The 22,810-nt window shown below is 47.8% G+C and overlaps 1 protein-coding gene across 1 annotated transcript in view; it reads right to left on the bottom strand.

The window, feature by feature from the left end:
- GALNT15 (polypeptide N-acetylgalactosaminyltransferase 15) overlaps nucleotides 1-22,810 on the bottom strand; it is a 39,314-nt gene that overhangs the window by 8,239 nt on the left and 8,265 nt on the right. The window contains exons 2-6 of the mRNA XM_060011513.1: nucleotides 13,966-14,132; nucleotides 12,355-12,559; nucleotides 8,230-8,397; nucleotides 1,750-1,867; nucleotides 239-433 (exon numbers count right to left, since the gene is read on the bottom strand). Of these exons, the coding sequence (XP_059867496.1) occupies nucleotides 239-433; nucleotides 1,750-1,867; nucleotides 8,230-8,397; nucleotides 12,355-12,559; nucleotides 13,966-14,132 (853 nt within the window). The remainder of the gene's footprint in view (nucleotides 1-238; nucleotides 434-1,749; nucleotides 1,868-8,229; nucleotides 8,398-12,354; nucleotides 12,560-13,965; nucleotides 14,133-22,810) is intronic.

Raw genomic sequence — 22,810 nt, 5'->3', positions numbered from 1 at the left:
TGATGACAGAAGCCCTACAGACATCAGGGGGTTCCAGGCCATGATGCCCCTGGGAGATGCTGGAAGAGACAGAGGACAACCCCGCCAGGTAGAGGAGCCACTTGACAGGGGCCACTCAGGGAAGTACTAGCCAGAAGCTTCTATCTGCCCTTCCAGGCGGGAGGGGAGGTGGTCCTGCACAGCCTCCACCTGGTGGCCCTGGGTGGGCACAGAAGACCCTGCCAGTCTCTCCCCTTACCTTGCTCAAGGAGAAGGCCTCCGGGCTGTGCCTGTAGAAGGTTTCTTTGAACGCACCCAGCCAGGTCTCAGCAATGCGAACCTTGTTCCGCAGGGTGGCCTCCCAGTCAAAAGGGGAGTGGGCATCCTGATTTCGGTAGACGTGCCCCACCCGAGAGCAGGGAAGGATTTCGACAGAGCCCCTACAGAGCCAGGTCTGCAGAGAAAGGAGAAGATCAACACCTCTGTACTCCTCGCCAGCAACGTGGGGAGTGAGGGGCTGGCAAAATGCACCAGAAATCATGAGCACAGAAGAGAACGATGGTTCTTGTTCTCAGGATGGAGCAGGGTTTCCAGATCTGAGGGTTCTGGGCTGGGGAGGGACAAGGTGGGGAGAATGAGGGCGGTTGTCCTGGGTCAGAACTCGTGGTATGAGGGGCTCACACCCCTTGCCACTACCTGTGGTTCCCCACCCCTACTGAAACACGTGACCAGATTCAGCACTTAGAGGATGCAGCCATGCCGTAGTTAGCGCCTGGATTCTCCCAAGGCTGCTTCCTCGGGGAAAAGGGTATACCTAGTGGCCGGGGAATTTCTAAAAGCTTGTGCAGTCTCCTGCTGCAAAGGCACCAGAAGCCATCTGTGTGGAGGTCAAAGCAAGCTTTCCTCAACCAGAATCTTTCTACTTCTGGAAATTTCTCTACTCTCCACTCACTCCCTCCTACTCCCAAATGCCTGAAGTTCATTTGACAGGAAGCCTTTTATTCCCCTTGGGAATAAAGAGGAAAGTGAAAACATGCCTAAGATAGGCAGTACATGAAGCAAAACACACCAAGAACCCAAACCGATGGGGTTCCCAAACTGGGTGCCAAGGCACCGCAGGGTGCTGCAGCAAACTCAAAGGCCATGTGGGATATTTTCATTGTTCAGGAGAAACACGGTGACATCTGTGTTCTGAAAAGTACAAGTTCAAGGCAATTCATTGTTTCAACCTTAGATCACTGCCCTTTTAGCGATATATGTCTTTGTTGGGGTGGGTTTTCAGTGGTTGCTGCATCAGGTTAAAAATCAACATGGAACAGGAAATGAGGGTGGCGGGTCCAATCTGATTCCAAGGTTTGAGAAACTGTCTGGCGCCCAGTGGGTGCTAAGCTGTTCGGACAAATACTTACTAAGTTCTTTGGACCAAACTACTCAATGCACAGAACTGCTTGGTATTTGCTTTGGCCAATGGGTGCTGTGAAAACTGTCAAGATGCTAAGGGTGCCGGGAATGGAGAATGTAGGGGAAGCTTTGCACTCAGGTGGAGATGACTGAAAACTCGCCCTTTCCTAAGGGCAGGTTTGACAGGCGAGTTCAAGAAGGAGGCTGGGGTGAACTCAAGAGAGATGAAAAAGGGGGAGAAATGAGGGTTTGACACACTACGTATAATGACTCTGTAACTTGCCCGAAGCCTTAGCCCTGACCTCCAAGCTGTGACCAGACACAGGGCTCCAAAGAACCCACCTGGGCCTCCCTTGGCCCAGGAAGTACCTTGAGAGACAGTTCGAGGTTTTCGCCACCCCTCAGTGACATGAGAGGGTCATACGCTCCAGTGTTTTGGAAGTAATGTCTGTCCATGGCCACGACCCCGCCGGGCAGCACAGGGCTCCTGGAGAGAGAAGGTGAGACTATGTAGAAAAGTTCAGAACCTGGAGCACCTGGTGAGCGGTGGGGGGATGGCAGGTAGGGGGCGCTCCAGTGGCCCAGAGAGTGGACTCAGGGCTCAGACAGATCTCAAGACTGGAGCCAAGCAAGCATGTCAGAAATCCAGTATTTCATGAAAAGAGAGCTCTATGGGCTTCCCTGGTGGCGCAGTAGTTGAGAGTCCGCTTGCCGATGCAGGGGACAAGAGTTTGTGCCCCGGTCTGGGAAGATCCCACGTGCCGCGGAGCGGCTGTGCCCGTGAGCCATGGCCTCTGAGCCTGCGCGTCCGGAGCCTGTGCTCCGCAACAGGAGAGGCCACAGCACTGAAAGGCCCGCGTACCGCAAAAAAAAAAAAAAAAAAGCGAGAGAGAGTTCTGGTTGCCTGGGCCTTTTATACCCCATCCTCCGGTACTGCTCCTTCAGGGAGAGGCCCCTCTGGCGAGATTTTGGGAAGAAGACCTTGGTTAAATAAGATGCCCTAAGGCCGGCAGCACCAGGCATGGACCAAGGAAACCGGCAGTCCTCTTTCTTCCCTCACCCCTGATCTCACGCTCTTGTTTGCTTCGTGACCATTCACCCCCTCCCCAATTCTAAGATGAATCCCCCAGGGACTCTGGAAGTAGATAGGTCCCCATCTGCTCTGGGGGAAATACACATGAATTAAAAACACAGAAAGCTGGAATCCCGAGTGAGGGAATGAAGATGGCAACAGCATCCCTCAGAAGGGTTTAACTGGGGAGGATGGAGGCGATCTCTTTATTCAAAAGAGAACAAATTTTCATTGTTGTTGTTTTTTGGGGTTTTTTTGGTTTTAAAAAAAATTTTTTTATACAGCAGGTTCTTATTAGTTATCCATTTTATACATATTAGTGTCTATATGTCAATCCCAATCTCCTAATCCATCACACCACCGCCTGCCTCCCCACCACTTTCCCCCCTTGGTGTCCATACGTTTGTTCTCTACATCTGTGTCTCCATTTCTGCCCTGCAAACCGGTTCATCTGTACCATTTCTCTAGGTTCCACATATATGCGTTAATATACGACATTTGTTTTTCTCTTTCTGACTTACTTCACTCTGTATGACAGTCTCTAGATCCATCCAGATCTCTACAAATGACCCAGTTTCGTTCCTTTTTATGGCTGAGTAATACTCCACTGTATATATATACCACATCTTCTTTATCCATTCGTCTGTCGATGGGCATTTAGGTTGCTTTCATGACCTGGCTATTGTAAATAGAGCTGCAATGAACATTGAGGTGCATGTGTCTTTTTGAATTATGGTTTTCTCTGGGTATAAGCCCAGTAGTGGGATTGCTGGGTCATACGGTAATTTTATTTTTCGTTTTTTAAGGAACCTCCATAAAAGAACAAATTTTAATGCAGCCAAACTCTGGGTATGCCTCAAGGAGTGAGTGACTCAGAGTTTTTTTTAATTACTAAGAAAATAGTCTTACATTAACAAAACTACTGACCTTTACGTTATTAAATATACTAAGTTATACCACAATACTGAAAACCAGTAGTGTAGTTATTACTTGATACAATTTCCAATTCTACCACTCACAGTTTGTAAGATCTTGGATGATACAGATAACCTGTCTGGTCTCAATTTCCTTACCTCTAATCGGGTACAGTAATAGTGTTTCATAATAGGGTTTTGTGGGGATTAAAAGAAATGTCATGTAAAGCACATGTGCATGCCAAAATCCAAAGATCTCTGAAAATCAACTGCTTTTTCATGATGCATCTGGCAGTAAACCATGTCCTGAACTGACGTGGGTATCTGGGGATGACAGACTGTATTTAAAACTTGTATTTAAAACACAGCAGAGGGGACTTCCCTGGTGGCATAGTGGTTAAGAATACACCTGCCAATGCAGGGGACACGGGTTCGAGCCCTGGTCCAGGAAGATCCCACATGCTGTGGAGCAACTAAGCCCATGTGCCACAACTACTGAGCCTGTGCTCTAGAGCCCGTAAGCCACAACTACTGAGCCCATGCACTGCAACTACTGAAGCCGGTGTGCCTAGAGCCTGTGCTCCGCAACAAGAGAAGCCACCACAATGAGAAGCCCGCGCACCACAACAAAGAGTAGCGCCTGCTTGCCACAACTAGAGAAAGCCTACACACAGCAATGAAGACCAACGCAACCAAAAATAAATAAACAAGTAAATAAATTTAAAAAAAAAACAAAAGAACACAGCAGATCAGAGCCGTGAAGAGCGTTGTGTCAGGGGACTGGCCATAAGCGTTTTTTTTGGTTTTGGGGTTTTTTTTGCAGTACGCAGGCCTCTCACTGTTGTGGCCTCTCCCGTTGCGGAGCACAGGCTCCGGATGCGCAAGCTCAGTGGCCATGGCTCACGGGCCCAGCCACTCCGCGGCATGTGGGATCTTCCTGGACCGGGGCACGAACCTGTGTCCCCTGCATCGGCAGGTGGACTCTCAACCACTGCGCCACCAGGGAAGCCCCAGGCCATAAGGGTTTTAACCCTGGATCTACCTCTTAACAACCTTATGGAACTGGGCAACCTCTGGGGGTTTCATCTGTAATTTAATCTCTATACACCTCACTTTTCACACGTGTAAAATGGGATTAATAACTGTAATTAGTAACAATAACTGCTTTACAGAATTATGGTAAGGTTTGAGTTAATATGTATACTATGTTTACAGCATTAGCTAAGCACATAATATATGTTCAGTAAATATTCCTTAATACTATCATTTGCAAGTATACAAATGATGATACCCTTTCTCGAATTTTCTTAGTATCTATAGAGTCTGTACCAAACCTTGTCCTAATTCCTCGTTTCGTGCTCTCTCACCAGACTAATGAGAGAAGCCATGAAGTCAGAGTATTCAGGGTGGGGAAGACATAGGTAGAAAAGTATGAATGTGTGTGAGGAGGGATCTGGGCCCTGGATAGGGAGGCTGAGGCCTCCGTGGGGCCCCAGGTAGCAGCCGGGTCTCAGGGAAGGACCGGCTGCTGAGGGCAAAGGTGGCTGGGCTCTCTCTGGCGCTGACTTTGGCCGATGGTAGGTCAAGGTGACCTACAGTGACCTTGACCATCAGAGAGGCCCTGAGGCTTAGAAGGTTCCAGAGAGGATTGATGCCTGGGGTCAAAGTGCCTTTGCCTCAGGTTGGGTAAAGGTCCTCTGAGAAGTCTGTTCTCTTCAATAGAATCCCTTTGCTTCGGCTGGAGCAGAATAAATTGTTCCCTCAAGCGAGCACCTCTCTTAACTCCCTGTGGGCCCCTCTGTCCGGTACCCCTCATACTGCTCACCAATCTACTACCCTCCCCACACCATAAATCGAAGAGGTCTGGAAACTTCTCTTTCAATTCTTTGTGTCCACAGCCCTTAGAGTATCTGGCATAAAACAGGTGCTCAGAAGAGGCTGATGGACCAGGAAAGAGGTTAGAAAGCATTCAAAGCTCTCTGCCCTTTCAGGATTCATACCTATGATGGAAGGAGGTGAAATCTATCTGGCTCTGCACCCCGACCCCACATAGTTACATCTTAATACCATGAAACTTCCCCATTGGGTATACAAGGCCCAAGGTTGGTATTGGCCTGTTACAGACTGAATGTATGTGTCCCTCCCAAATTCACATGGCAAAGCCCTATCTCCCAGCGTATATTGTATTTGGAGATGGGGCCTCTGAGGAAGTAATTAAGGATACATGAGGTCATAAGGGGGGAGCCTTGATCTGATAGACTCAGTGCCCTTAGAAGAGGAAGAGACCCCAGGACCCCCTCTCTGTCCTGTGGGGACACAGGGAGAGGTGGCTGTGTGCAAGTCAGGAAGAGAAGTCTCACCAAAACCCAAATTGGCCAGAAACTTGATCTTGGGCTTCTACCCTCCAGGACTGTGAGAAAATAAATTTAATGTGGGTTAAGCCACCCAACATGCAGTATTTTCTTATGACCACTGAGCTGACTACAACATGGCCCAACAGCCAAGAACGAAGACACCAGACTCTGAGCTTTAAAGTTTGAGTGACAAAGCCGCCGCCTATGCCTAAGATGAGGGATCGCCCTCACAGAGCCAGTATTTTCTATGTCCAACTAGATAAGATCCTCCACCCTGAGGAGAGAAGAGAGAGCCCGTGGGGAGACCAAGAGACAAAGGTGCAGGTAGATCCCTGAGAAGGACCTCATGTCCACCTTTACATCTTCGGGGTTAATTCCTGGAAGAAGAGGATCCCATGCTTGTTGTTTGGGAATCAGAGAGCAGGGGGCATGTTGCCCACCTCCCATCTGGCTGCCCTGGGAGTTCAGGAACCCCCTGACCACCTTCGGTCCCGGGAGACGGGTCTAGGTGGTACCCTGGGGACCCAGGCAGAAGGTCACGGGGGCCCTGGGGATCCAGGTCGAAGGTGGTGGGTGCAGTTCCATGGAGACCCCTAGCCCATCAGCACACCAGCGTGTGCTGTGCTATGGGGGCCAGGAGAAGATGTGGGACTTCAGCAGATGCCACGTGGAAGGTGCAGGCCACTGGGGACAGCGTGCCAGCCCTGCATCAGAGGCCACGACCAGTGAAAGTGCATCGTGGTGAACACCGATGCAGGACAGCTAAAGCCTGAGGTGGGGCACTCCCTCCCCACCCACCTCCCCGACAGAAGCCTGGAACTCAAAGTCAACCCCGGGGGGACGGGAGGGTGGACAAGCATGGATGACAGATTTAAAGATGAGATGACTAAGCTATCACTGAATTTGTCTAATTTGTCTGGAAGGTTTCTGCCATTAGGAAGCAGGGGTCAAGACAGAAGTTGCCTAAGTCCGGTTAGTAGAAAATAAAAAGAAATATTTTTTGCGTATCTAAGCTCATGGTTTATCACATGTCAGCTGTGAGAGTTGCACACCCTCGGGCAGTCCCTTGGAAGTCCTGTTTGTGCCTAATGCCTTCACTTCGTGTCCCTGGACTAGGCATTTGGAAACAACTTGGGTAACTGCTTGGCACTGGGCAGGTCAGCTGTGGCAGATTCCTTATCCCACGGGCTTTTCTTACAACATGACATTGACATTGACACCCCTGAGAGGTGGGTCCATGTCTCCTTCCTGTGGACCTGGGTGGGCCTGTGACTTTGGAGGAAGTGACCTTAGGTGACTTCTGAGACTTAGTTATAAAAGGGGATACATACGCTAAGACATCACAGTAAGTGAGAGAAGACACATAAAGGTTAACTATTGTACGATTCCATTGATATGAAATACCCAGATTTGATCAATCCATAGAGACAGACAGTAGATTGGGCGTTGCCAGAGGCTGGGGAAAGGGGACAGCTGGAGACACTAAGGAAGGGATTTTCCTTTGGAATCATGGAAATGTTTTGGAACTAAAAGGAGGTGGTGGTTGCCCAATATTGTGAATGTACTGAATGCTACTGAATTGTTCACTTTGAAATGGTTCATTTTATGTTAAATGAATTTCACCTCAATAGATTATTGTTTTAATCGGTCGGGGGATACAGCTTGGTTTGCCTGGCTCCTTTTGGGTACTTGCTCTCCGAACCCAATGCCGGGGTGTAGGAAACCCCAACTAACCTGCCTTCAGTGACTTCAAGGAGAGAATGGGGAAGAAGCTCCTGCTGGGTCCCAGCGACGGCCAGAGTCAAACTCTAGGGGATTCCTGCCCGGAGCTGTTGAGTCATTTCCAGCCAGTCTAGTCTAGTAAAGGATAGTCCTGCGGAGGCCCCAGACCCCACGGAGCAGAGACAGCCAACGCCAATGCTCCCTTTCAGAATTCACAACCCAGAGTCCATGCTCTTAATAAAACAGCTGTTTCACGCCTTTAAGTTTGGATGGTTTGTTATAAAGCAGAAGGTATCTAGAACATTGACTTAAATAGAATAGTTGTCCAAAAACCAAACACATGAGAAGCAAACCATAAAGTTGGACATATTTTGAGACTTATGGCGTCCTAGCATTCACCCGGCTGAATTCTTCCTTTTTACCAAGAAAGCACCCCAGGCAGGGAAACTCCAGTGTTACCTGGTAAGACAGAGCTGGATTGAGGCCCCAGACAAGGTGCTTCCACTCTCCACTCCAGTATCTGGAAGCTTCGCTGGACTCCATCCATATAACATTGTAAGAATAATAACACCTATAGCTGCGTGTCTGGCACTTTCCGAATGTTTTTCATATATTAGCTCATTCAAACCTCACAACAACCCTGTAAGGTAAGTACCGTTACTATCCCCAATTTACTGATTAAGTAACTTGCTAGGAAACTAGGAGAACCGGGATTAGCCCAGGCAGTCTGGTGCTGAGTCCACCCTGAGGAAGTAAAAGCAAGGCAGGCTGAGTGAAGGAGCCTCACCTGATGGGGCTGATGGGGGACAGGAGGGCCTTCCTCTCTCGCTCCGGCAAAGGCTCCCAGTGGAAATCCAGCTTCCAGTCCAATACCCCGCGCTGCAGGTCCTTGGAGGGGTAATACTGGAAAGTCTTCCAGTCAATCGAGTCTAGGACTGGAGACACCACCCTGCTCCTGGAAAGAATCGTGGAATCAGATTAGGGATACACACCCTCAACTTGCTGGGAGACAGAAACATAATCCAGACACGTGCTGCCCAATAGGGCAGCTACCAGCCACATGCGGTTACTGGGCACCTAAAATAGCATCTGTCCGAACTGAGATGTGGTGTAAGTGTAAAATATGCCCTGGATTTAGAAGACTTAGTTTGAAAAAAAAGATGTACAAATCGCAGATTGCATATTGAAATGATAATATTCTGGACATATTGGGTTTACTAAAATATTTTGTTAAAATTAATGTCATCTGTCTCTTTTTCTTTTGTAATGAGACTGCTAGAAATGTTTAAATTATATCTGTGATTCATGTTCTATTTCTACTGAGCAGTACTCTCCTAGAAAATATATTTTTCCATAAGGAATCGGGGGCCTATTTCATTAAAAAGCATGCCTGCCCCTTTCTTTAAAAACCTCTCAGGATAGGGCTTCCCTGGTGGCGCAGTGGTTGAGAGTCCGCCTGCCGATGCAGGGGGCACTGGTTCGTGCCCCGGTCTGGGAAGATCCCACATGCCGCGGGGCGATTGGGCCCGTGAGACATGGCCGCTGAGCCTGCACGTCCGGAGCCTGTGCTCCGCAACGGGAGAGGCCACAGCAGTGAGAGGCCAGCGTACCGCAAAACAAAAACAAAAACAAAAAACTCGCAGGATAAAACTGAGACACAGGGGAATAGGGACCTAGGCTCAGCTCTGCCGCTAATGTGCTGTATGATCTTGAGATAGCTGTTGCACCTCTCTGGGCCTCAGCTTCCTCATTCATAAAATGGGAGGCTGAACTACTTCTCACAAAGGTCTTTCTCAGCTGTAATGCTCTAGGGCTGTGGCTCTTGACTTCTTTGGGGGTCTTTGATCCCTTTGAGAATCAGGGGAAATCTATGGACCCCTCCCCAGAAAATAATCATATGCACATATACAAAATATCGTGCACAGCTGCAGAGGGTTCACTGCTCTAGGGTCTAGTTCTTGTTCCTCCCTGGATCATAAAACTTCATTGGCTTGAGGAATCAGGATTGTCAAGCCCCAAAAGGGTCCTCATCGTTAAGGTGTGTGTATGTATGAGTACGTGGTGTCTGTCAGCAAAGTCGTGAGTCTAGGTTGATTCGCTCATTTACTGTTGCTGTTGGTAATTGTATTTTATCCCAATTTTTTTGCACAGCCTGGGATTACGTGACCTCAGAGAGGGTAATGTGGAAAATTGGTACAAGTTGGAAACTCTGCCTTTTAATTAAACAAGTAATCACTTAGGTGTAGCAGGAGCTGCCCTCTACCTAGTCAGTATCTCACTCACATTTTTTTTTCTGACCTCTCACAATAGTTTCTTCTAAAATCCGTACCATGCGATGAATCAGGCCTGAACTCAGGGGTGCTGGAAGTTACCAGTCTAAGAAAAGGAAGATTCCTGGAAAAGAGATGCCAGCCATGCTGTTCATACTCCCATCAATTTCCATCCACCTCAGAGACAGCCAGGGCTGGCACGAGCCCGGCGCTTATGCAGAGGGCCAGGGTGATCCTGGGATTCAATGATCTGCTTTAATCTGTGGCCTCAAGTGACTGGCCTTGGCATGAAGAGTCATGGGTTTATATTTACAGCAAGGATCTTGATATGCTTGTCCTGCGCTTTTCACATTGTTCCCTCTGGAAGGTAAGGGGAACTTAATCTCTCTGGCCTCCACTATTTTGGGGCACCTCGCGTTGACCTAAGAAAAGTGAGAAGCAAGGTCAAGGAGGAAAGGAGGGCACCGTCCCAAGTCTCCGCTTACTGTGGAATGAGCTGAGCCATCGAGATGTATTTGGCTACTGGCAAAGCATTTTGTGGAATTTCAGAATCAAGAGGCAGGGAAGCTGTGCGGCTGAATTCTGAAGAACCCCATCAAGTTTGTGCCATCTCAGTAATGGTAACAGGACAAGAAAGGAAACTGCATTCAAGCGTCCACACAATCAATTCATCCCAGACCTCTGAGCTGTGTCCTTCTTGATAAAAGGTGTACATCCCTTTTCATCAGAAAACGATCACCCTAAAATTCATCAAATTTCTCTTTTTACTCTGTCTTGCTGGAGGCTCAGTCATACGTAAAGCTCACTTCTAATAACTGTATTATCCCCGATTTCTTTCTTTTCTTTTTAAACTTAAATTTGCCAGATTTCCCTGTATGTTTTATTTTTTTTTAATAAATTTATTTCTTTATTTATTTTTGGCTGTGTTGGGTCTTTGTTGCTGCGTGCGGCCTTTCTCTAGTTGCAGCGAGCAGGGGCTACTCTTCGTTGCAGTGCGCAGGCTTCTCATTGTGGTGGCTTCTCTTGTGGAGCACGGGCTCTAGGCGTGCGGGCTTCAGTAGTTGTGGCACATGGGCTTGGTAGCTGTGGCTCGGGGGCTCTAGAGAGCAAGCTCAGTAGTTGTGGCGCACGGGCTTAGTTACCCCACAACATATGGGATCTTCCCAGACCCGGGCTCGAACCCGTGTCCCTGCATTGGCAGGTGGGTTCTTAACCACTGCACCACCAGGGAAGTCCCTATCCCCGATTTCTAACACTATCTTTTCCTTTCTGAAATCTCCTTTCCCTTCTATTTTAGCCAGATACATAAGTGATTCATCATAAGCCTCTTTGAGTACATTTTGGATAGAGATAAAGAATAAAGTGTCAATGAATGAGGTGAAAGATGTTTCCTTGTTTTGGTTTTCATTCCCATGGACCATAGCGGCTGCCCAATCAGAGCTGAATTAGGAAGTAACTACAGTCTAGGGACTCGAAAAAAGGTGGTTAAAAAAAAAATCTTATATTTAGCTTTGTGTTTCGAATCTACCGATGTAGCTGGTGCTCCTGGACTTCACTTAAAACAAAATAGCAAAGCTTCCCTGTCTGACTTGGAAGGAGCTAGGAGAGGGCTCACTCCATCATCCTGTCACTTGTGAACTGGGTTTTAACTCTCAGGCAGACACGAGATCGATCCTCTCTTAAGCCTTTCTAAGCTCCAGGAGGTCAAGCGTTTGGGTTTCAATGGAGCCATCAACAAACACCAGCTAACTGAAATACGTGAGGTCAACCAAGGCGCCACTGTCCAGAGAGCCAAAAGCTACCTGCAGTTGCAAACTTCCCAACCAAACTTTTTACCGCAAGGAAGAATGAACCCTAGTTCATCTCACCCACTCTTTATTTTCCCCAGGCCTGGATGTTCCTCCAGCTCTACAACGTATAAAGTCATTTTGGAAGTTCACGCAAATTCTCCGTGTTTGTGAGAAGTATCTTATACTGAGAAGCAAAAAGCTCTGAATTCCCTCTTCCCAGAGCTCTGCTGCTCAGGTGCGACCCCAAGACTGACGCTGGCCCTTCCAGGACTCTGCCTGCTGAGGGGAGTGGAGAAGGATGGAGGCTGGAGAGTTTCCTGTGGGCATCGGACAGGAGGAAGCCTGCTCCCTCTGCAGGGCTGGAGGCATCTTGATCCCCTCGCTGCTCTTCAACACACACACACACACACACACGCACGCACGCACGCGCACGCACACACACACACAGGATTCCTCAGACTGCCTTCCATCATTTACGCCCTCGAACGGAGGTGCTCTGTTCCCTGCCCCACCTTGCTTCTCCCTGTGGAGCAGGCCCAGCCCCGGCTGAGAACTAGGTAACCTTAAGAACTAGGTGTTGCTAGGACAGGAGCCCAGACCAGTCTTCGCGTGGGAAACAGCTCTTGAGCCTCTTGACAGCCTCTGGAGCCAGGAATACCTCTAAGAGGGTGTTGCCCATTTCCCCTTGGAAATTCTCCTTTTTCTCTGGCCATGACTCTTACTCCTTGGCTTGGGCCCTAGAGCTGGTAGTCAGCACAGGCAGTGATGGGTGGGTGTTCTCTGAGCGGCTGAGGCTGTGGACTGTTTCCCCCTCTCCCACCTCCTGCTCTGCAGCCCCTGGGGGTGAGTTACCTGTCACCAGCTATTCTGGCCAGGAGCGGCTCCAGCCAGCCCGGGTGGCACTCGCAGTGGGCGTCCATGAAGACCAGCACGTCCCCGGTGGCCCTGGCGGCGCCCAGCATCCGGGCCCTGGCAGCGCCCAGCCTCCTGTTGCTCCTGAGCAGCTTCACCCCCTCCAGCCGGGCCACATACTCGCTGAGAGCCGACTTGAGCTGTCCTGGAAGCAACAGGACAGTGGGGTCACGGATGCCACAGCCCGCGAGATTGCCATGACCCTCACTAGGAACACTGTCAACAGGTCTATCTTGGGAGCTGTGGTGAGCTCAAGAGTCCCGAGCAGCACGTACATGGTGGTGGTTGTGAAGGTGTAAAACGCTTCGTTAGTTTCGGTGGGTCAGGATTCTCTCCACTAAACACCAGAAGAAATGGTCTCGTAAAACTAAGAGAGGAGAGAACCCGCTCACATTCTCTAAATGCAGCAATGAGGTTGAAGCAGATACTGCTGGTGCCCTACTCAGAAGCCCTGAGATCCCTTTTACTGATCTGGTTTGCTTTGCATGTGCCCAGCTGCTGTGGGCTGGCTGCTAACGGCAATCAGCAGCCTTCCCTGGAGATGTGCCCTAGAGTATTGGAACCACCTGTCCTGCAAGTGGCAGGGAGTCATGCAGAATGATACCCCTTACGCCAGGTGCCAGAGTCAACGACCGGCCATTGCCGGGGTACCAAGCCCGCTCCCTTGCCTCAAGGCAAGACAGATGCTGAGGTGCAGTTTACACTGCAGAGCTCCCCCTGGGATCAGGCTGTGGCTGAACTTCGTCTGACACCACATCTAAGTTCAGCTCCTTCCTCTGCCTCTCCGGCTTTCCCCACTCCCCTACAGTGTTCCCCGGAGGGCACCGCCCCCGCCAAATCACATGCACATGAGGCCCCATCTCAGGCTCTGCTTCTAGGGTACCTGAGCTAAGACACAGTGGTCAAGGAAGTCAAAGACAGAGGGTCCATTTCATGTGACTGCCAGTAGGTCATTGGTGGCCCTGGCCAAAGCGGTCTCACTGCAGTGGTAGCGGTGACTGGGCAAAATGCAGTGGGTCGAAGAGAAAGTGGGAGGTAGGAAATTGAGACCAAAAGTCTAATCGTTCTTTTAGGAATGACAGTCTATAGAGTTGACAGCATGAGAGAAGCTTGTTAGGCTTTGTACTCAAGATCAGAAATGCTATGTGTATGGGCAGGCTGAGTACACCCAGATAAGCAAACTAGTGGAGATGGAAAGAACAATGTACAGTCGTTCCTCAGTATCTGGGTGAGGGGATTGGTTCCAGGACCCGCCCCCGTAGATACCAAAATCTGCAGATGTTCAAGTGCCTTATGTAAAAGGACAGCGTAGTCAGCCCTTGTGTCTGAGGGTTCTGCATCTGAGGATTCAATGAGCAGAATACGTCTTTGGTATTCACCGAGAAGCAGTGCCCCTGGGGCTCTTCACTAATGAGTTACCTGCGCCTGCATCCCATCTGCAGGTCTGCTTGGGGGAACCTTGCCTGCACAGGTTCCAAACCCCAGTCTGTGCACGGGAACCCCCCAGGGTCCAGGCCCTCCCCAGGGAACCTGGAGGAAGCCCGCGGGCACCTTGCTGGCTGAGGTCGTCCACCAGGATGATCTCCTTCAGGTAGGCCCTGGGCGCTGTGTCCAGGATGCTATGCACGGTTCTCAGGAGGGTGGACCAGGCCTCATCGTGGAAACAGAGGATGACGCTGGCTGTGGGCAGGCTGTCTCCGGGCTGCTGCTGCAGACACCTGCAGGGAAGAGAAGCAGGGCGCTGAGGGGAAGGGCAGGCCCTGGCTGGGGCTTCTTCAGCCAATGGCTCTCCTCCCAACTCACCGGCTCTCTCTGGGTTTTCTCAGAATTTCCACATAAACAGAACCCATTACACCCTGACAGAAGTGCTGTCCACTATCTCCCAGGACTCGGGTTCCGAGAGCTTCTTTACAGTGTTAACCCGTGCCTCTCCCATAGCAGTTGAGAGGTATTACCACCATTCTCAGCAGACGACTGTCCTAATCTGTAAAGTGGGAATGAATGACAATATCACCAACCTCTTAGAGCTGCTGTGAGGTTTAAACAGGACGAGGTACAAAGTAAGTGTCCTGTGAACATGAAAGATCATCGGTTTAGGAGTAGGGACACTATTTTCTTTATTTTTGTATTTCTATAATCTAGTACAGCATCTGACACATAATACATGTTAATCAACATTTCAATCTATGCGTGTCCTTTGCCCTAAGGTGGGTCTCTTGTAGGCAGCATACTGTAGTTTTTTTTTTTTTTTTTGTAATCCAATCTGCCACTCTGTGTCTTTTTTTTTTCGAGACTGTGTCATTTTTTTTTTTTAATTTATTTTTGCTGTGTTGGGTCTTCGTTTCTGTGCGAGGGCTTTCTCTAGTTGTGCCAAGCGGGGGCCACTCTTCATCGCGGTGCGCGGGCCTCTCACTATCGCGGCCTCTCTTGTTGCGGAGCACAGGCTCCAGATGCGCAGGCTCAGTAGTTGTGGCTCAGAGGCCCAGCTGCTCTGCGGCATGTGGGATCCTCCCAGACCAGGGCTCGAACCCGTGTCCCCTGCATTAGCAGGCAGATTCTCAACCACTGCGCCACCAGGGAAGCCCGACTCTGTGTCTTTTGTTTGGAGCATTTAATCCATTGACATTTAAGGTAATTATTCATAGATATGTATTTATTGCCAATTTTAACCTTGTTTTCCCATTGATTTTAAATTTCTTCTTTGTCCCTTTGTTTTTCTTTTTCCTTTTCTGGTTTGATGATTTTCTTTGTATTATGCTCATGTTCTTTTCTTTTTGGTTTTTGTGACTCTATTGTATATTTTTGATTTGTGGTTATCCTGTTTTTCAAGTATGTTAACTCATCTTCCTATATCTAATTGCTTTAGACTGGTAGTCATATAGACTCAAACACATTCTAGAAAAAAAAAATCTATATTTCTTTACTCTCCTCCATATTTTATGATTTTGATGATTTTATGATTTTACATCTTCATTTTCATTCTTTTGCTGTTCATTGTGGTTATGATCGCTTTAACAGAAAATTTAAAAAAAAATCTGTGTACTGCCTTATTTAAATGATTTACTTTCCAACTGTGATTTTCTCTTTCCTATAGATTCTTACTTCTTTTCTATTTAGAGAAGACCTTTCAATATTTCCTTTAGGATAGGTTTAGTATTGCTGTATTCTTTTAGCTTTTGCTTGCCTGAGAAATTCTTTCTCTCTCTTTCTATTCTAAATGATAATATCGCTGGGAAGAGTATCCTAGGTTGCAGATTTTTCCCCTTGAGGACTCTGAATATATCTTGTCATTCCTTCTGGCCTGAACGTTTCTGTAGAGAAATCAACTGACAGCCTTATGGGGGTTCCCTTGTAAGGAACTCTTTGTTTTTCTCTTTCTGCCTTTAGAATCCTCTCTTTATCTTTTAACTTGTGGGGCGGTGCGGTGCGTGGTGTGGCCTCTGCCCAGAGGCTGTCAGGTCCCACTTTCCTCTCCAGGGGAATGGGATGCTCTATATTTGTTGTGCATCGGGTCTGTTGAGAGCTCTGAGCGAATCCACAGTGGAATGAATTCTAATAACAATCTGGTCCATGGAGCAATGTGTGGCTCACATTGTCCACAAAAGGCACTTTCCTAAAATGCACTTCCAGAGTGCTCCTTTCTAGGCTGCAGCTGCTGAAACCACTGGTCCCTCCTCAGAGGAGTATTTGCATTTGAATTGGGGCTGTCCCAAGGACCTCAAACTTCCAGCATCTAAAGGCATCTGTGCTGGTGGGACTGCACACAGAGGGATGATCAGAGGAGGCTGGCCCTGCTCGGGGGAGATGCCACCTGAAGGGTCAGCCCGAGCTGCTCACCTGCTGGACATCCCTCTGCCGGGTGCGTCCCAGCCAAAGCTGGAGCTCTCAACACTCTGGAAACCTGCCCGTGACTCTCTGGGCAAAATCCTATGTGGTGGGGGATTGATACTAGGTAAGTGCTTTAACTTAATGGTAAAACAGAAATCTTAGATAATTAAACAAAAAAGCGCATGAGGGCTTCCCTGGTGGCGCAGTGGTTGGGAGTCCGCCTGCCGATGCAGGGGATGCGGGTTCGTGCCCCGGTCCGGGGGGATCCCGCATGCCGCGGAGCGGCTGGGCCCGTGAGCCATGGCCACTAAGCCTGCGCGTCCGGAGCCTGTGCTCCGCAACGGGAGAGGCCACAACAGTGAGAGGCCCGCGTACCGCAAAAAAAAAGCGCATGAACATCTTATAAGGTAGCTGTGACAACTGTCTTATTGTTTCTGTATTTATACACTATTTCTTTTCATAAAGTATTTAAAGTCACTCTCAAGAAATAAGTACCATAAAATAATGGTAAAAGAAAAAATAAGGCTGAAAAGTCAAGAGTAGGGAAATAGAAGTAAGAGTGTGCGGACAAAGAATGTCGCCTGCCATTCCAGTAAAAAGAAAAGAACGTTGTAGCCATCAAGCCAACAGCCAGTGCATCCCTCACCCACAATGCACCCTGAGGGGATTCAGGATGCAGAAAAAGAGGATACTTAAGTTACTTATCTAAGGAATAATTTCAATGAGCCCAGACTTTTGCATCTTCCCTTATGTAGAAAAGCACTAAAATCATTAACTTGAGATACCTGTGTTTTGTGATTAGCAGTTATCTTTTGATGTTCAGCTCCATGGTTTGTCTGTTTATTTGTTTGTTTGTTTTCAGCAAAACCTCCTATATATCCTCCCCTACCTCTTTGGAGCAGTTCCTCAGAGCTATTTGAGAGCCTGTCTCCCCGGCTATGGTCCTCAGTAAGGTTCCCAAATAAAACATAACTGGAAACTCTTAGGTTGTGCATTTTTCTTTAGCTGACAAGTAGAAAGTCAACATCTGGAGAAAGAACATACATTCATAGGTCAAAAGGGCCTTGGTATTTCTAGAGAGAATCTAAAATTTGACTCTGAGCTTCCTGGTAGCCAAAGTAAAATGGGAGGTTTATTCTGCAGTAGAATTATTACCATCAGAAAAGTTACATACCAGATATTTTGGGGAAAGCAATGTTCTTTCTAGACTGTTTTTTTTTTTTTACAATTTATAACTTTTTCATTTGAAATCATTTAAGACTCAAAAGAAGTTGCAAAATTAGTACAGACAGTTCCCATGTTATCTTCACCCAGCTTTGCCGAATGATCCACAATGATCCAAACCAGGAATCTGACAGTGTTCCATACTATTAACTCAAATACAGACCTCATTTAGATTTCCCTAGTTTTTACACCTAGCACTAATTGCTAAAAGAAATTCCTAAGGACTTTAGAAAGAAGTCCCTCAAGAGATGACAGTGTCCTTAGAAGCATCCCTAAGATGAATACAATAATGAACTATACTATACATGAACCTTTACAGCTTGATTTCAGGATGGTCAAATAACGCATCCAAAGTGGAACCAGTTCCCATGAAGTTTTGGGACGATAACGGAGAGGCCCCAGCACACGCTGCGCTCTCGGTTGAGTCTTCGACCCCCTCTACCCTCCCTCTCTCCCACCCCGCAGCCCCTCCTCTCACCCCAGGCCCTCCTGCAGTCTATCCGAGTTAGAGAAGTTCCACTCTGCCCCCAGAACTGCTCTAGATCTGCTCACAAACAAACAGGTTCCAATTTTCCTTTGTGTGTTCTCCATTTCCTGTGTGGTTGTACGTATTGGCGGATCCAGGGGTTCTAGAGATGGGGACCTCCAATGGCTGTTGAAAAGAAATCTTGCCTCAGTGGATTCAGTGAGTACAGAAAACCCAAAAAACATTACTTGGGCGATTGCTCGGAGGCTGGCTGTTTTCCAAGTCAGACAGGAGAGGAGTCTGGGGGCAAGGAGGTCTGCAGATGGGACGCCCATGGGTGCAGATTCAGAGGAAATGAAGTTCATCACCTCAGGGCAGAACACAGCCTTCCCCGGGGCCTGGCCCCTTCTCCACCCCAATCTATAGAATATGTGGACAGGAAACAACACTTCTGTGTGTGTGTGTCTGTGTGTCTTTGTCTATGTGCACCCATATGTCCTTGTAGAATGGTAGTCAAAAGAGCTTGGACTTGGAATCAGAAAAATTTTGATTTGAATCTCCCCCCTGCTGCTCCCTGAGTTTCTCTGGGTAATATACTCAATATTTAACTCTCCTCAAGTCAGGAGACGGGGGAGCTTCCTGCCAGGCTACAGAGATGGGGACCCCGGGCAACTGACTTTCTCTCCTTGGCCTCACAGGACATTCCCTGCAGAGGTGATTCAGCTGTGGACGCGGGAGCCCCGCTACTTCCTAACTGTGTAAACGACCCTGGACAAGTAGCGTGGCTTCCTGGGGCCTTGGTTTCTGCAGGCGGGTGACAGTAGCCCCCGTGTTGCAGGGCTGCTGTGAAGATGAGATGGCTTTTTCACGAAGCACTAAGAACGGTGCTGGCACTGAGCGCTGTGTAAGTATTCGCTGCCATGATCAGAGGATGTATTATCACTGCAGGATGGATCACGAAGGCTCTTCCAGCCTTGAAATTCTGTGTTCCTGACTCTTCTGTGCATAGGAGAGGGGGAAGGGAAGAGGACAAACCAGGGGAGCAGGGGTTTCAAAGAGAATCTCAGAGGACTCCTCTCCTCTCCCTCCACTAGGGTTTTCTAGGTTTTATGCATAGATAGAACTGTGTTCTCTCTTCCTGGTGAGAGAGGTGGGTGAAAAGATGACAGGCAAGGCTGGGATGAGCTCAATAGGCTGTGAGGACTTTGAAAGGCAAATGGGCTTCTGGAAGCTGTTCCAAGGCCAAGGGCGGTACCTCCCTGAGCCGCGGAGGCAGATGTCCTGGCACCAGCTCCGAGAGGACCCTTCACCTGCCCCGTGGAAAGATGCTCACACGGCCTCCAAGACATAAACAGGTGGTGCTGGAACACCTCTTCAGGCAACCGCAGAACTGCCCGGAGCCGCAAACTGGAAATAGCCGTGGCGGTACCGTGGTCTTTCAGGGCCGAGCGCCGTGGGCTCCTGCGGGAAGGCCAGTGCTCTCACCATAGTCTGAGCGCGGTGCTAAGTATTATCAACAGAGGGTGGTGAGGCCTGTGTCTCGGGGCCAGGGAGATGCTCTTTAGAGGAACCAGGATTGATTCTTTTGTTTCTGGGGGGCGGGGTGAGGAGGCGCAGGGACCTGTGGGCAGGGCAGGCTGTGTAGAGCCCCGTGGAAGGAAGGGCTCTGGATACATGCCTGGGCTTCTGCGGTCGGTGGTCATCAGCCTGTGGGCAGCACCGGGTCTCGTAGGGATGGGCAGACGGGTCCATGTGGTAGCATAGTGTGGAGAAGGGGGGTGTGGCATGCGATACCCTGAGAGCTCAAACACCGTGACAGTTCAGGGCATCTTAGGAAGAGTCCGTATGTGTCATCAAGCTTTGGCATTGAGTTCAAATCCTGGCTCTGTCCTTGTGTGACTCGGACAAGCGACATAAGCTCTCTGATAACCATCTTTCCTTTCAACAATTTCCAGATCCGCAGAACCAGTCACATCTGTAGTAATCAATTGTTATTTTTTGAAATACTTTTGATTCCAGTATGTCCTTTTTGAGCATGCATTTTACTTAACCTCAGTATTTTTCATCTGTGAAATGGATTTGTTGGAAGGATCAAATGAGTTAATTCATACAAAGTACTTAGAGCAGTGCCTTACTCATAAGTAACAGTTCAATACATGCTAGTTATTATTATTTCTTGTAAGCCTCCCAAAGGCCTGAATACCTCTCTAGGCCTCAGTTTCTTCATCTGTAAAATGAGGATAAGAAGTAGAGTTATTTTAGAGGACTACTTAAAGATTATAAACTTCATATAAATGGAATCACATAACATGCAGCCTTTGTGTCTGGCTTCTTTCACTTAATATAATGTTTTCAAGGTTCATCGTGTTGAAGCATGTATCAGTACTTTATTCCTTTTTACTGATGAATAATGTTCCATTGTTTGAATAGACTGTATTTTTATTTATCCATTCATCAGTTGACGGACATTTGAGTATTTCCAGTTTTGGCTATTATGAGTAATGCTGCTGTGAACATTCATGTATAAGTTTTTGTGTGAACATATGTTTTCAGTTCTCTTGGGTATAGAGCTAGGACTGGCATTGCCGAGTCATGTGGTAAATCTGTGTTTAATATTTTGAGGAACTGCCAAACTGTCTTCCAAAGCAGCTGCACCATTCTACGTTCCACCAACAACTTCTTCACATCCCTGTCAACACTTGTTATTGTCTGGGTTTTTCTTTAGCCATTCCAGTGTGGGTGAAATGGTACCTCACTGTGATTTTGATTTGCATTTCCCTACTGACTAATGATTTGAGGATCATTTCATGTGCTTTTTGGCTATTTTCTATGTATTCTTTGGAGAAATGTCTATTCTAATCCTTTGCCTATTTTTAAGTTGGATATCTTTTTATTGTTATTGTAAGGGTTCTTTATATATTCTGATATAAATCCCTAATCAGATATATGATTTGCAAATATTTTCTACCATTTCTGGGATTGTGTCTTCACTTTCTTCAAGCACAAAATTAAAAATTTTATGACGTCCAATTTTTAAGCCACTAAATTTTGAGGTCGTGTGTATGCAGCACTAGATAATGGATACACTGTCCCATCTTAAAGATGAGGAAATTAGAGTCCAGAGAGCTTAAGTGACTTGCTTAAAGTTGCACAGCAAGTTGCTGATGGTCAGTGTGACTCTAAACCTTGTGCTCTTGACCAGTATATACATATCCCCATCTTGGACTGAAGTGCTAATAGAATGTTCTGGATTCAGAGTCATAAGGCTTGGGTTCTGATGTCCAGATCACACTGACTGTGATGGGGGGGGCGTTATTTGAAGAACATGCAATCCATTGGTTTCATCACAAGCTCTGGACTGTCTACACTGATTCAGTAAAGTCCTCAGAAAGCAATTTACTTTGATCCCACTGTCTTGGCTGCCTTAGAAATTTGCTTCTGTGGAGTTCTGCTTGACACCATGCTCTCAGCTTTGATCAGAGAACAGTACATGAAGGCATTTCAGGACACCTGGTTGGCATTACAGTCTCTGTAACACCTGTGGAGGGGAATTGTCTCCTCCAGCGCTTTCTATCCCCTCCATGCAACTTTAGGGGGAAATTCCTGGCAGATAGAAGTGCCAGGAAAAGCTTTTCCTCCTCTGAGGACCTGGCGTGTTTCCTGTTCCTGAGCAACAAGGATCATGATACTTATTGAGTTTCCTTTTTCACTTTGGCTGCCAGGAAGCTCAGAGTAAGGAATTAGGATATTTAGTCATTGGTTGCTTATTTTCATTCTAATTTTCTCTTTGATCTTGATCTCCCATCTCTCCATCCAGTCATTTAACTGATATTGACTGACAACCTACTATGTGTGAGGACTGGAAGATGAATTAAGTAGATAAAATCCTTGAAGCAGAATCTGTGGTGCCCTGCCCATATCCCCTCGGGGATATCATATAATACAGCACAGCCTGACTTCCAATTGCCCGAGCGTTTTCTCTGACTGCCAGAGATGCTCTCCTTAAGCACCAGCTGCCTGAAAAGGTGGAGAGTAACCTCCCTCCACCCCTGGGAGCTGCCCTCAGTCAGTGACTAAAATGAGTTGGTGTATTAATATCCAGCAACCCAGACCCTAAGGGTGGGGGTGGGTAACAACGAGATGCTGTCTCCCAGGTTCCCCCCAGGGCTGAGCTCTAGCTGCCTGCAGAGGTAACTGCCTGCAAACCCACTTTTCATTGGCTGCTCCCTACCAGGGCTCCCAGGCATCACCTGCAAAACAACTCTTTATCCTCAGGGTCTGCTTTGGGGGAACCCAAACTCAGATAGTCTCTGATATCATGGAGTTTATATCCTATTAAACAGAAAACCGAAGAATTATTCAACAACTGAGAGGGGAGAGGTGTTCTTGGCAGAGGTCACAGCCTCTGCTAAGGCCTGGAGGTGGGAAGGGGCTTGGCCTGTACCAGGAAAGGAAGGAAAGATTTTCTAAAGTGTGCTTCCCTTTATCTTGACTAAACATGATATTAATAGCAATTTTGTATTTCATAATGTATCTTCAAATCCTTTGAGGGAATAAAGTGCGTAGGTAAACAAAGAAGAGAGCAAAAGGTAAGTGGTCCACACAGGGGCCCTGGGCAAGTCGCTTCCCTCCCCTGGCGACCTGGGTTCTTTCTGTCAAGTGGGGATGTTTTTCCTGCTCTGTCTGTGCCACGGCTTTGCTGGGGGGCGTGAATGAGGCAGGGCAGAGAAACAGCTCTTGTGCATTGCGAAGCAGTGTCCAAATGTCACCAGGTACTCATGAAGCGATCCAAGAAGAAATCCTTGTTTTCATTATTAAATAATGGAGGCATTTTCTTTGTCCTTCAACCATATACCTGGTGAATATTTTACTGTCCCA

Source organism: Delphinus delphis, chromosome 4, assembly GCF_949987515.2.
Source record: "Delphinus delphis chromosome 4, mDelDel1.2, whole genome shotgun sequence".
NCBI classification, from domain to species: Eukaryota; Metazoa; Chordata; class Mammalia; order Artiodactyla; family Delphinidae; genus Delphinus; species Delphinus delphis.
This window is presented reverse-complemented; position numbering and strand designations above follow the sequence as displayed.